This window comes from Physella acuta, unplaced genomic scaffold, assembly GCF_028476545.2.
Source record: "Physella acuta isolate Inbredline_101_S28 unplaced genomic scaffold, ASM2847654v3 ptg000036l, whole genome shotgun sequence".
NCBI classification, from domain to species: domain Eukaryota; kingdom Metazoa; phylum Mollusca; class Gastropoda; family Physidae; genus Physella; species Physella acuta.
In genome coordinates, this window is record NW_026731556.1 from 884,447 (window position 1) to 899,733 (window position 15,287).

Here is a 15,287-nt window from a genome sequence, read left to right on the forward strand (position 1 = left end):
TGTTCGTATACTTAAAAAAACCGAAAAAAAAACCCACTCAAATAAAAACCGAAAGCCAATCTTAAGATAGATTAAGTTCATTTTTTTTAAAAATCGTGTTACATCATGTTGTTTTAAGTATCGAATTATTCAAACATGATGGGCCATGCTGTATAAAAACATTTTATTTTCACACTGTTAAAGACTGTTAAATGTATTAGAAATGCTCTATGTTCGTCACAGTTTAAGCCACCTCGTCTTGCATGAAAGCAATGATTTTAGCTAGTATCTTAAGCCTAAATAAATATTTGTTTCCCCTTGCGCTAACTATAACCTAAATCCTAGGTGACCCTTCTCGCGACACTCTCTCTTGCTTAAGCCCTTACAGTAACCCTAACTATAACAATGCCGAATATTTTTTAAAAATTATGACAATGTGAAGTTTGGCTTAGACAAACTCTCTACCTAACTCATGCTATGAACTTATCATTAACCATAATCCTAACCTTAACCCTGATGTAATATATATTCCCAAATTATGACACTAATCCAATCGCTAACCACTACCCTAACCCAAAATTAACCCAAATCCCTACACTAAACCTCACCATAACCCTGACATCACCCCTAATCCTAACACTAAATATAACGATACCATCACTACATTTCTCCAACGTCCTTTTACACAAAACTTTTCTTCACCATGTAATGAGTTGGGGTTTTTTTTTCCGTCAACGGAAAAAAAATCACGCTCCCCGACGGGAAATATTATTACTTCCGGGTTATAGTGCGAAACAGGAGCCGACCAGTTTTTGATCAATTGACTCCGGGTATGACGCTGACGCCTGCACTGGGTACCAAGGGAGCCGGGGAGGAGGGGGGGGGGGGGCGGATGGTGAAATTTTATGTTGCTGTGTCTACTAAGTTTCTAGATAAATGCAAACAAGGGGAAAGAAGGCGGGTGTGAAGGGGTGCAACTGTTACCACTGTTTTAAAAACAATTAATCATCTTAATTGGGGAAAAAATGCAGCCATTGAATTTTTTTTTCTATAGAATTTTAGATTATCCAATCGATTTTATTTTGTTAAAGAATGGGGGGGGGGGTATTTATTAAATAATGGAGGGTATTTAAGTTAGCTTACTAAAATCAGTCTAAAATAAAAAATTACGTTGACAGAATACATTAACCAAAGATTGTTGAATCGGGGACGGATGAATGGCTTTATAACTGAGCTGAAATAAATTTGTGATTAAAAGAGAAGTATGTTATGAGCAGTATGGATAATGTGTAGAGTAACCGATTGTTAATTAAAACTGGGATGAGGGGTGGTGTGGGAAGAGTCAAGGCCGACTGATGCGGTAAATTACATGTCTTAGACTAAGAAACAAAGAAAACCAGGTACTTATCTGTTATTTTCAATTTAATAGAATAATGATAGTTATTTAGATGAATGAGGCTGGTGAGACAAGTCCTTCATGACATGAGAGGGAATCAGCGAAATAGAGAAATTTTCATAGTGAGTAATCGAGGGCTAAACGGCGTGTAGCATAGCTTTAATGGACAAGGAAGGTTTGGGTTAAAAAAACTTAGTATCGGGCTTTAGTTAGTACGGCAGAATAATTGACACGTATGCAGTTTTCTCGTAGTGTTTTCAAAAAAGAATATCGGTATTAGAAACTGATGAAAAAAAAATATCGAGTTTTTCAAATACATGTAAAAAAAATTACATTTTTAAAAACTTTTTATATTTAACTTTGGCTCTTAAGCTAATTTCTTTTTCGTAACGTGTTTACATGTAATAAGTAACCCAACATCACAAATAAAACATATTGGTATCATATTTCATATTTTTAACATATCTTATTTCATATTTTCAACATATCATTATGAATGTTACAAAACCTTAAAATTATTTACAACTGTAAGAACCATATTTTTATATAAGGTACTATCTGAATTTTTTTCTACTTTCACAGAAACAAAAACAAAATTGTCTGAACCAATTCCTGGACAGGTTTTGGGACTCGCGTTCCCCTTTTTAAAACCTGATCCTGTGTGGCTGGGACGTATGATGCACGAGCCAATTGTCTTTCCTGTCGGGCAAGATGGATGACAGATATGGCGGGCCACGAGTCCCCAGAAGTCAAGGAAGACCGTCACGTGACCCCACGTGGGATGAAGGATGTGTCTGTGTCTCGTAGTTCCTCCATCTTTCTGAGAGGTCTTGCCACTCGAGTGATCTCCCTTTACATGTTTCTCTCCCATTTTAAGGTGTTGCTTCTGGTGTTTTTTATAAAAATAAAATCAATCCACACAGGCATGTTTATCTTATCACAGCATGCCAGACAACAGTACTTAAAGTTGGGTAAAGCAACAAGTGTTTACAGTGTTATCAAAGCTATTATCAAATAATCTCTGCAGTAAGTTAAAACTTGTCATCTTTTGAATCCGGAACGATCAGAGTTTCTTCCAGGCATCTCTTCGGGGGGGGGGGGGGGGGGGCGAAGAAAGTCTACCCCTCCCCCCCTCCCCAAAACGAAATCGGATTTATATAGAAAATATATACTTTTAACAGTGTCCGCCCCCCCCCCCCACCCTCCGATATTTAGTCTCGGAGTAGAAATATGCAATTTATATAATGTTTTTGGACATTTAAAACAAAACATTGGCAACCTCAATGTTTTGTATATTTATTATATTTACTGATACCTACATGTATAGTATATAGACCTACATACCAACGTATATAGTACATATATTTAACGATACCCTTTTTGTCAAGTCGCTGGTATAGCATAAAATAATACATACATCTATTTTTAACGATAAACACTTCCTTCATAAGCTAGAGAAAGCTCAAGGTAATGATTATAAGCACTTAACGCTGTTTCGTAAGAGTATGTAGGCCCTGCATATATAAGCATGACTAATTGGAAGCTCATTTACAAGAACGTAAGATAAAGTATCGTAAATGAATTCCAGAATCGATATCTACAACTCATTTTTTTTAAAAATGCATTTCTTTTCAGTTGGCCGAGTACAGGGCGAGTCGGGAAGAGGGGGGGGGGGGGGAAGGGGGGGGGGGTATAGACAGGTCAGGGGTCACGTCCCAGAATATAGGTGCAAGAAGGTGAAACAGACTCACACGAACAGAACTCGAGGAAGGTCACGTGACCTTGTTTCTCATCACGTGACACGTGTGGGTGACATGCAGATGTGTTTCTCGCCAGCAGACGATATCATTAAGGCGGGGGTTTGTGGCGCAGTTGCCAAACCTAAATCTCTTGATTTTTTTTTAATTTTTTTTTTGTGTCGATGTTTCATTTGTTGTGGAGATATCCTATTAGCCTAGTGGTTATAAACGTTTTCTGTATTGAGACCAGTGTTTTGTCTTTTTTTCTTTCTTTCTTTACGGACATCAAGAGGTATCACCCATTCGCCAGGCAGCCCTCAACACGGCCAACTCCGACAAGTAGAGAGTATTACAGGCAGTGTTTCTTCCAGACTTTTTTCTCCGTGGGGGGGGGGGGGGGGGGGGGCAGCACTTGATATTTTCGGGGGGGGGGGGGGTCTACATTTTCCAGGGGAGGCGGACACTAGTAAAGGTATATGTTTACTATATAAATTCCATCTTGTTCGGGGGAGGGGGCGGAGCCGAAGAGATGCCTGGGAAACTCTGATTACAGTGTAGTTGTGGAACTTGTTGTAGTTAATACGCTGTAGTAGTAAAGAGTATTGTAGTAATCTAGCTGTAGTAGTTGAAAGTTGTGTAGATAGTGTGCTGTAGTAATAGAATACTGTAGTGATTATGCTGCAGTAGTAATGGAGAATGTTGCAGTATTAATGGTGTAGTTGTAACTTATTGTGTCGATATTATGATGTAAAAGTAAAGAGTATTGTAGTGATTATGCTGTAGTTGTAGAGTATTGTGTAGTTAGTGTGCTGTAGTAGTAAATAGTATTGTAGTGATTATGCTGTAGTTGTAGAATATTGAAGCTATGATGCTGTAGTAGTAAAAAGTATTCTAGTGATTATGCTGATCAGCCGACATTAAAAGTGTTGTAGATTTTTTGGTACTATTTCCCTATGGACAAGTTTGATAAATGTGTACTTACCCAAATGACCTTATCATTCATCTCAATTTGCCGAATAATTACATTGGCTAACCAACGCCTACACTAATCCCAATCAAGTAGTATCTCTAAATATCCAACATTGATCCCTAATCCTCACTCAATCAAATGTTGTCTATAAATATCCAACATTAATCTTTTTATATCCATCTTTAGTCTACCATTTGTATCACAAGATTTGTGCTGATAGCTAAAATGTCTTTCAGTTTATAGGTACGTCGAAAAAAACGAAACACGTTAAAACTATATGCTTTATTGTCGGTATTTACTCGTTTTCTAATGTTATTGCTTCGATATATTATAAGCATATAAATATTTATTTCTTTAAAAAATTAGAGAAATTATCAATATTATGTTTTCTGTAAATGGAAAAGTATTCAAATATAATTTGCTAACCCATGTCAATTTGGCAGATGAAGTAGCGTTCATTAGTTATTGTGACATTTGCGTTGAAAGAGATTGTATAGTGAGAATTAAGCTCAACCAACACCGGCTCCATGTAGATTGAACAGTTATGTAATTTTACCTCTCATTCCTAGCTTACAGGTTAGCGATCTTTTCTCAAATTTCGTGAATGATTTGCTTTTAGGAAAGTTCCTTTCGGACAAAATAGTCTAATTCAGACAATTGTCCAATCCTGCAACTGTCCAATTCGAGTTCAAATCCAAACTGCCCCCATCAAATGGCTTCGGGCTGGTTTAATTCGGTCAAACATCTCTCACCCCTTTTGCTCTACCCTTAGACCACGCCGCCCCATTAAACGAATATGTTCACCCATACAACCCCTCCGTTTCATAAATCCTTTGACTGATTACATTCAGATCTCATTGGATTTGAAATGTTCCGTCATGTGTACTGAAGCGAAAGTAAACACGGATTGAAAGGTAGGTCTGAACTCATGAGAAAACACAGTTGATGCTCCACAACAAATGTAATACGGTCAAAACGCCCTGACATCGTTTTACAGATTTTGGTGGGTTTTTTTTAACAACACTCATCTGATGCGTGGGAAAGTCATTAGTGGAGCGGGGGTGGATGGAGTAAATGGTGAGTAGCTGTTGAAACACGTTTGGTTCGTGACCATCTGTGCTACCTGAAAGGTGGATGTTGTCTACAGGTGTGCGGTGGTGGCCCGTAGGATTGAGACGGGGTCATTGGTTGTGGGTACGGCTAATCAAGCACGGGGGAAAATAAAACGTGATAGTTGTTGCAGTTGTTGTGGAGTGAAAGGTGAGTGGTGTGTGTGGGTGGGGGGGGGGGGGAGGGGGTGAGGGGGAAATCGCGCTGTTAGGAGAGAGGGATAATGGGATACTTGTTGGTTTATAAAGGGGTCATAGGGTCATGGATTCGGTTGGTTGTGTTGGGGGCTATTGAGGCGAGTGTAAATCCGGTTGGTTGCGTTATAGCATTTGTAAGCGATCATGTAAAGGGCTAAAGGTCATGTAAGGGCTAAAGGATCAGGAATTAGGTTGGTAGTGTTAAGGCTATTAGGAAAGTGTAAAGGGGCTTAAGTGATGTATTTAGTGGGTTAGATAGGGCTACATGGTCATATTTTCAGTGGCTCGGGGGGGTATAATAAACATATCAAGGGACCAGATATAGCCAGTGAACCTAGTATCTGCACATATTACTATACATGTGCTGACCACACTACCCCCTTCATATGCCAAGGTCATTATACACAGGTGAACTGTACTTCAATGGTCCATGGATCGTCATATTCGAAAAAGTACTTTACTTTGGGAGAAAGAAAAGTATAAGGGTATCTCTTTTTACCCGTGTTTTTTGGAGAATAAGAATAAGGGTCCCCAGTTTACCATTTTTTGGGAGAACGATAAGTATAAGGGTAACTCTGAGTTTACTGGGAGCAGTGTGAAAGGTGTATCTTTTGAGGTGAGATCCAGGTGATTTGGTGAAATACAAGAGACAGATAGACGATAAAATAGGCGGGGGGGGGGGGGGGGTGAGGAGGAAATAGGCGTAGGCGTGTGAGAATGAGTTGAGAGACAGGTGAGAAGAGCGGGGGGGGGGGGGAGTGAGTGGGGCAAAACAGGTAAGGAATGGAGGAATCAGAACTCTTCGATTTTAGCGAGGAAGTTTTTCGTATTTTATAGAACAATAATTACTAATTGTATGACACTTTGTCGCCGTTAATCTTGGTTGTATATTATGTTGTTTTCATGATTTTACCTTGTTTTGTTCGTGTAATGTTTTCATCATCGATATCAACATAGTTATCATCATTGTTTACTAATACAACTAGTTAGTGACAGTATCAGTATTATGGCTATATTATACCTATTATTTTTTTTAAAAAGGTATACATGTTTTTTTTTAAATAAAAGTTAAGCTTAAAAATAACGATTTGACGTGTATCAACAAATGGCTAGCTTTATAAAACAAAAAGACAAAAGCTACGTAAATGTATTGTTCAGTTATCGTTGTGTTACATGACCCTACATTAATTAGACCCTCCCCATTCAAAAGACCCCCCCCCCCCTCACCCCCAGTCGACCCCCACCCAACACATGACACTTCACCTATCAGATTCCATTAATTAACCGACATATAGATTTGAAATACATAAGCCTAAACAGGGTGAAACGTATTTCTTGAGTTCAAACTTTTTTTTTCTTGAATCATGTTACATTTTTAATTGGCATAGTCCTACTTATTGTCTTCAATTTTCCCAGTGATTTTATAAAAAAAATTCTCTACAAACTAAAAACTGTTTATGGTTAAGGGGATTCTAAATTGCAAGGCCACACAATTCTTTATAACCATACCAAAATATAGACGTGGGTTCAAAATTATAGGTCCCAAATATGTGTTCTTATATTCATAACAATATATATTACAAGAGACCTTACGGGAGATGAACACGGCCTTACAAAATCTCAAAGTCACAAACCCATCCCCTAAACCCTTTGGTCGTGGGGAGGGGTTGGTTGGGGGTTGAGTCTACTTTGGGTTCACTTGAGCAAAACCTTAGTAATTGAAAATAATTTATACAGGCCTAAAAATATTTAAACATTAATAATTAATGTATACAATCTTTTAAAAATAATGAAAATAATGATTAATTGCTGAGAGCTAATTTACTCAGAGTTAACGAAATAAAAATTGATATAATAACTTAATCGCAAAAATCTAAATCAAACAAACTTGATATTGAATACCAACATATGTTTCGAAAAGTAAATTATACACTTGAAGAAAACAATTCATAATAATTCACACACTACCGAAAGTTAAATCATGCAAATAAAAAATAAATCATTGACCAGCAAACTGAAAGTGAAAGTCCCTGAGCACTCACAGTTTTAAAAAACAAGTTAATAAAAAGTCTAGTGACAATTTAAGCGCAATTTCCTTATGTTATCCATAACAATTTTAAAGCGAGATAAATCATATATTCAGCAAATAAATAATGCAACACAAGTAGTTTTAATAATTCAAACCAAATTAGAAAAAATATTTATTAACGATATTTAAAAAAATTTGCGGACGTGTAGGGGGTATTTAGTTGTCGCGCTCTCTATATTGCTATATAGTACTGTAGTGTATTATGTATAATGTAATTTTTAAAAAAAATGTGTGACCGAACGAAAGGATATTTCTGAAAACTTTCTTCGGCAATATTGTTCTAAATTATGGCAGGAATCGATTGGTAAATGTTTCAAGTCGCTAAGTGGTCTGGTTGCCGAGATATAGACAAAAAACTGCATTTGTTCGAGGTTTTTTGGCTTTTCCGGGAAATCCAGGAAGGAATTTCGGGAATTTTTTTGGCCCACAATCATCCTGGGAACTTGCTTAACATATTTGCTTTTGGAACTAGTCCTCGATATTGCTTCGTTGAGGAGGAGATACGACTTAAATCTGCGGATACACATCCATCCATCCATCCAGAAATGACGCATTATTAAACGCAATTGCCAGTATGGAAATTGCGCTAAAAAGAGTGACCGCATTAGTTCTAGATGGCCAGATAAATGTTCGAAATTTCAGCCAAACTCCCCTCTCCATCAGTTTTGATGTTTACTAACACAGTAGTAAAGAGGACCGGCGACGAAAGGCTCAGATTTCAGCCAGTTACCCAAGTCGCCCTGGAAGCCGAGATCACGTAACGCATTATTATCTCCCCTTTTTTTCTCTTTTGTTTATTATTCCCCCTGGCTAACTTCTCAATATCCAGCGGTTCATCGTGAAAATAAACGCGCTATTAAAAAAATATATAAACGTTTATTTTCCTAACGACTAACGGTAAAACCGAATACCTTTTAATTAAATTCGCATTTTCATCGGTTAGTTAAATGTCACGCACGCTATTTCATAATAGTGCCTCTATTTTAGTGTTTGAAATCTGTAATTTAAGAACTTAATGTACAATACCCAGACGATTTTTATTTAAAAAATACACTTGAAAAGAATAAAAATATGGTTAGATAACTTAAAAGTATTTGAAAATAGGAAAATAATGTAGACAAAGCCAGTAATTTATTTTTGTATGATATATCTTTTCAAATGTGTAAGAAAACGTATCAAAATCCTAATGGTATTGTGTTTTAAAAGCACCTTAGAAGTTTGGTCAAGAATTTTTATCTCCTTGCAGGCAGAGCAACGTTAACTTATATTTACGGATATGGGGAGGGTGGAAAGACGTCCCCCCCTCTTAACGAAAAATGTCCACCACTTCTCTCACTCCCCCCTCCCACCCCCCTTTCAGCCCTCACCCCCACTCGGACGAATTCGAGAAAAAGGATAATTTCTATAGAAACAATATACTTCAGACCCACCCCAACCTCAATTTTAAGTACGCCCCCTCTAGAAATTGTATATGTCCCCTCCCCTTCCTCCCCCGGAGAAAAATGCACTGTTGTATGTCTGAAAACTGTTTCCATATAATAATGTATTCCATAATCCCATACCATAAAATTCTGGAATGTTCATCTATGCTCCGTACGACTGACTCGCCTTTTCGCTAACAAAAGCTCTCCAGTATAACAACCTCTGCAATACATTTATTTTATTGCCGGCTTGTGCAAGTTTAATACCGACGTACTAGAAGCTAGGTTGATGATCCTTTATGTGGAAAGTTTTTTAATAAAGTCTGCAATATTTCTTAGCAACACAAGCAGTCTATCGCTATCGGTACAACTTTTTTTGCTTGTTGCTTATTCAATTTTAATACCAACGTACTGAACCTTTGCCAGTTGATCGTCCATAAACTATGCATGTTTTAAAAAGTCTTCAGGAGAAAAAAAAATATATTTGCAGACGACGGATATCCCAAATGAATTCTATAGATTTTCATCGAAAAGTGATGTTCTATATAAAATGGCCATGCAATAACATCGTGTTCTTTAGTTCTTTATCATAGTACAATACAAAGATGCCTTGTACTAGACTTCTTCAAAGGTTCTAATAAAAAATGTTTTTATATATTTTATTTATAGAATTTATTTTATTTTAATTTTTAATTACTTTATTTGTATTAAAAAATGTTTTTTTTTATTTATTTAACATTTTTAATATTTACTGTTAATTTAGAAAGATAAATACGTAATACTTAAGGATAAAAAAAAAATGTTTTGCATTCCATGGGGCTCTATGTGCAGAGTTAGAACCGCTTATCATAATATCTTTTTCAATCTCGGTTTTAAAAAGACGTAAGAGCATCAAATGAAAATAAGCCAATATCCCAGCGTCCCACAGAAGTTGAGGCTGCAATAACAGATTTGACACGTAGCGAGATGATTTCTGCTAGTAGGGACGTCAGGGGGGGGGGGAGGGGGGAGGATTGGTGTTGTGTGGAGGGTGTGTGTGTGAGTGTTTATAGAGGTTGTGTGTGTGTAGATGATGGTGTGTGAGTTATAGTGGGGTAAAGTCATTGAAACGCAAGGGGTCATAAATAGTTGAGGTGGTAATGTTTCAGCATTAACACGTCGACTGCAACCCCCCTACACATCACCTCCCACCCCCACCCCCTAACACACACACACACACCATCCCCTTCCCACTAATGCAAAAACTAGCCAGAACACATTTTAAACATTACTCACTGAAACGAGTAAATTTGATATCGTTTATGTCAAGCGAAGATCGGGAATTCCGTTCGCTACACGAAAACTAATACAACTACATTTATTAATTTTAGAGAGATTTTAAAAAGTGTACTTGAATTAGAATCTGAAATTGTGCATCGAATTGCACATACACAGCGCTTTAATACATTGATGAAAACAGTGCCTTTTTTTCCCGAACACTAGGTAATTATATATCAACTAATTGTATTTTTTGGCAAGGCTATAAAATGAAACAAATTAAAACCATTTCAAAAAATTAAAATACAAATACTATTGTTTTTCGCTTAATTAGATTTCGTCAATGCTTTGTTTTTGTGCTATAAGTAAAAGTATATACTAACGTATAAATAGTTGGCATACTGTTTTAGTAGAGACACATTATGCTTGGGGCGTTAAAATGTGGTGGAGGGGGGTGGGGTGAAGTATACGTGGACAAATTATTTGTAACAAACACAGCGTTGAAAGTCTAATGTAAAGTATGTTAAATTTGCGGTAGGCTATTTTAAAAATGTTCCAATACTTAGCAAAAACTATTTTAAATAAACAAAATCTATGTTAGTAGTAATTTTAATTATTTATATTTTCTTAAATCCCCAGACATCAACAAAACTCACACATAGATTAAATGCCATAACAACAGATTTTTATAACTAAATATCTAACTTGGTGTTGAAGAATATAATATGCTCAATCGATTAAACAGACAGATGCATATAATTAACTTACGTTATGTTCTAATGTGTTTACTAATTAGACATCAATGTATGTATGAAAAGCTAAAAAAATGGAACTTACCCGTAAAAACGTTGATAATTGATAAAGGCATGACGATTAATGAAACAAGAAGATCCGTAACAGCCAGTGAAAGAAGGAAATAATTCGTGACGTTCTGTAGACGTTTCTCTAAAGAGATCGCCAAAATCACCAGCGTATTCCCTCCAACCCCGAAGATGACTAGAGGCGCCATGATGAGAATACTCCAGGTGTAGAAATCTTCCGAAACGGGAATATCCACAAGAGAACTGTTTGCGTCCGTCCCGTACACAGCCGTGGTCACGTTGCTAGTAAATCCAAAATTTTGCTCGGGGGTGAATTTGTGTTGGTCAAACACGAGGGTGGTCAAATTCAGAAATGGGTTAACCCCGTACGGGTTGATGCTGTTGTTTAGGTATTGAACATTGTGGGTTAAATTCGACCCCCAGGGTGTGAAAGAAGCGGGATCGAATCCGGGTAAGTTCGGGATCGTGTCGTTAAACCCGATATCAGTGGAACCGACGGGCTCAGGGAAGAACTCGGCGTCGTAATGAGTTCTGTTTGAGTTCTCGTCGGTGTTGAACGGGACGATGTCGTAATGCTGATACCTTCCGTTTTCGTCGTTAACATCGTAGTAACCTATATTAGGTAGGCTTGAACTATCCGTACTCTCGAACCTACCTTGACCTTTCGTGCCAAAGTTTCCGGTTTCGGATTGGTTCCCTGTCAGAACGAGGCTCTGCTGATGACGCACTGAGGCACCGGTGTTGTCTGTTGAGTCTTGAAGCTGGAAGACGCTCGACTGCACCCCATCATCGTTCTGGTATTCCTTAAATCTCGCTGGTCGATCGTACAGAGACCCAGGTTCAAAACCCTTCGACGCCGTCTTTCCAAACTCCCCCGCGTTATACTCTCCTCTGCTCGTGTTTTGAGAATGACGCCACGGTCGGGTTCTGGAGACATCGATGTTATCCTGATCTGGTTCAGAAACCAGTACAGCATCATTCATCTTGCTGGGATTTCGGAGTAACCTCCCCTGAAGCAAACATGAAGATCTCCGTTCTCGCCGGTCTAATCTAATCAATATCCATCTTCAGTATTGATCAGTTTTCTGTAGATGCAAGACCGAATTCAATTAACAAACTGCATAATTAATGAAGCCATATTCTTTTAATCCTCAGTACTGTTTATCCAAGAGTTGTTACATGATTTCGTGAAATAGTGTTAGAGTTTCGTGACCAGACGTTACGGAAATTTCACGCAACAAATTGGCCGTCTGTAGAGCTAGCTGTCAATCTCAGGTGACAATCAAGGTAACTCGTGCTTGGACAGGTAAGAGCACCTGGGTAATTGGTAGTGTGTGGGTCGCAGGTAAAACGGGAAGTAGGGGAAGGGCATTTTATTTAGCGGGGGGGGGGGGGGGGTTGTGTCGAAAGTGTTGGTGGTTGTATACTGCTGGGTCTGTGCTTAACTCAAGATCGTAGAGTTGGGTCTGATGGGTAGGTTGGGGTAGTGGTTAACCTCACGGTATGGTTAGCCTCACTGGATGGTTAGCCTCACTGAATGGTTAGCCCCACTGGTTAGATTGCCCAGAAGGAAGTAAATTTGTAGAGCTAAAGAAAGATAAAAAAAAGAGTTAATTCATAAAACATTAATTAGGCAACTAATTAAGTCAAATTTAATGTCAGAATGCATTGTCTTCATGTCTTGACCCACATGCCAACTTTGAAACGAATCTGCCAGTTAGAAGTGCCCAAAATTTCGCTCGCCCGTTTCGATCTATGACGACAGGTAGACAGAGAAGCCAATTTAAATAAAAGCTTGTAATAGGTTAATAGTTTGTTTTATAGCATCTTAAGAGAAAACTGTTAATTAAACACAATCATCGATTTTAAGATTGAAAATAATATCACCATTCCGTTTCTACTAGTTATTCTGAGTTTTTATTTCATTAATTTATATCAGTGTATAACGATCACATCAGTGGCGTAGCTACCGTAAAGCTAACGTAAGCAAGGCATAGGGGCCCAAGGCAAATAAGGGTCCTTTTTCGAAAGTTTGAGGGGGGGGGGGGGTGAAAGTCTGAGGGGGGGGTGCAAATCGAAAGCTTGTCCCGGGTCGCCGGGAAGGGTCGCTACGCCTCTGAGGGGCCCACTAACACTTTTTGCATAGGGGAATCCTAGCTACGCCACTGGATCACATTGATAATTTACATAAAGTGTATGTAAAAAAATAATGTTATTAACAGATGTAAGAATAGAAACTTGATTTTAGTAAACTCAAATCGTCATCTTCTTTCGTTCTTGCCCAAGAAACAGTGCAGATGAAGTGGAGTTCATCTGTAGTAGTGACCTCAGCATATGCAGGGATAGTATATGTTCAGCACTATGCCCAGCTGTCATAATTTTTCCTAGTGAACTAGATACCCACCAGATCTGAATGGACGTTCTATTGATTTGAACGCGGATTCGAAATAAAGACTTTCGGGTTAGCAGTCTAGACTCTACCTTCAGGCCACGCCGTCCCTAGTGACCTCACTAATTCAAGACAATTACACTTGCGACGGATGTTTCGGCAGTTTTAACGGACACCATTTTTATTAAAAACAAAGCAGCATGAAAAGCATTGGCTTTGTACTGGGTGTAATTATGTCATGTATAATTGACATTATAAGCGAATACAGAGATAACAATTAAAAAAAAACGTTCTCACGAAAATCTCAAGGAGAATTCTGTTTGAGTGTGTATATATGTATAGTTTAGGTAAAGTTGAATTCATTAGTTTAAGAAAAATACACATTAATGTTTTTTTAAAAAAAAAATCATTTTAGGTTTAGTGTTATACCTCATTCGGCTACCCAAACATTAAATTAAAACATCAAAGAAAATACATATCGTGTTCCAATGCTATCATCAGACTTGGTTTAAAGAAGTCGTCTTTTACCTCATAATTAGTTCAAAATATAAAACATGAAGGGATAATTCTTTTCTTTAATTTTACGAATTAGTTCAAAAGTTAACTTTAGCAAATCAACACAGAAAAAGCATTAGAATAATTGTGGGTAATTAATTAAGGGTTGAATGTGGATAATAGAGAAAGTAATCCAAGTGATCTCCCTTGAACGAACGATAACTTATGCATTGATTGAAGATCGTATGTTTACACTGTGCTATTTTACAGCCTTCATTAAGTATTACACAATAACACCTAACATGATGTATGCTGATATATGTTTCCTAGTAGCACTTTAAAATAATATTTTTTTGTCAAACACTTGTGAATAACTATTCACACGGACGGAAACGTATTACACGTTGTTGTTTTTTTTTTATACAATGCATGTTTTGTTTTTCTCTGACGTAAAACACGCTGCGTGTAGGTTATCGTGGTACGGGTCAGAGTGTCTTCCCTCATCCCCCCCCCTCTGAAGGAAGTTTACCGCCCCCCCCCCCAATGAAATGAAATCTATATAGGAAACATATAATTTTACCAATGTTCGTCCCTCCCCCCCCCCCCGAAAATATAGTCCGCCCCCCCCCCTCGAAAATACCAAGTGCCCCCCCCCCCCCCCCCCCCCTCAGGAGAAATACATCTGGAAGAAACACTAGTAGAGGTTAAAAGTTGCATAAGTTTGGACTGGGTTTACATGAATACTGCCGATGACGATTGAGTGGGGAAGATAAAAATGATAGAACATTTTCTTATAGTCGCTGTAGGTCTACCTAAACAATTACCCGCAACAAGAACACGGGTCAGTAACAAGAGTTATCTGATTTTCTCACCAGGTGGCGTTGTGGAGATTTTACTTTACCAAGAGTAGTAGCCTTTAACTAATGACATCTTTATTGTAAAAAGTATAATTTTTTTAATGTCTAAAATCTGAACTGCGTATACTTTAAAAATAAAATAGTACAGTACCCTTTCCTGACCTTACGGTCAATTTGGCAGGTGAAGTAGAGTTCATCTGTTCCTGGGACCACGGTATATGAATGGATAATGTGGTCCGCACTATGCCTATCAGGGTTTACTTTCCGTAACGTGAGTCAGGTACCCGTAGGAGCTGGGTGGGCTCAGGGACGTTCTACCGACTCAAACCAGGGATTTGAACACACGAACTTCGCGTTAGCAGGCGTATGCTCTACCATCCGACACACCGTCACACAAAAACAACACATGGTTTTATAACTTACATATTATTTATCAGACAATTGCATTTTCGCAAAAAAAAATTTCAAATTTACAAACAATACATGAGCCCAGTATATAATGGTGCTTCTAAAAATATAATGTATCATTAAAATTTAATTTAACGCATATTCATTTGTAAAATAAAA

General features: G+C 37.8%; 1 protein-coding gene across 1 annotated transcript in view; it reads right to left on the reverse strand.

Annotated features, from left to right (window-relative positions):
• Positions 1 to 12,148, reverse strand: part of LOC131942689 (octopamine receptor 1) — a 74,613-nt gene extending 62,465 nt beyond the window's left edge. The window contains exon 1 of the mRNA XM_059302596.1: positions 10,996 to 12,148. Coding sequence (XP_059158579.1) covers positions 10,996 to 11,962 — 967 coding nt within the window. The 5' untranslated portion in view covers positions 11,963 to 12,148. The remainder of the gene's footprint in view (positions 1 to 10,995) is intronic.
• Positions 12,149 to 15,287: the final 3,139 nt, after the last annotated feature.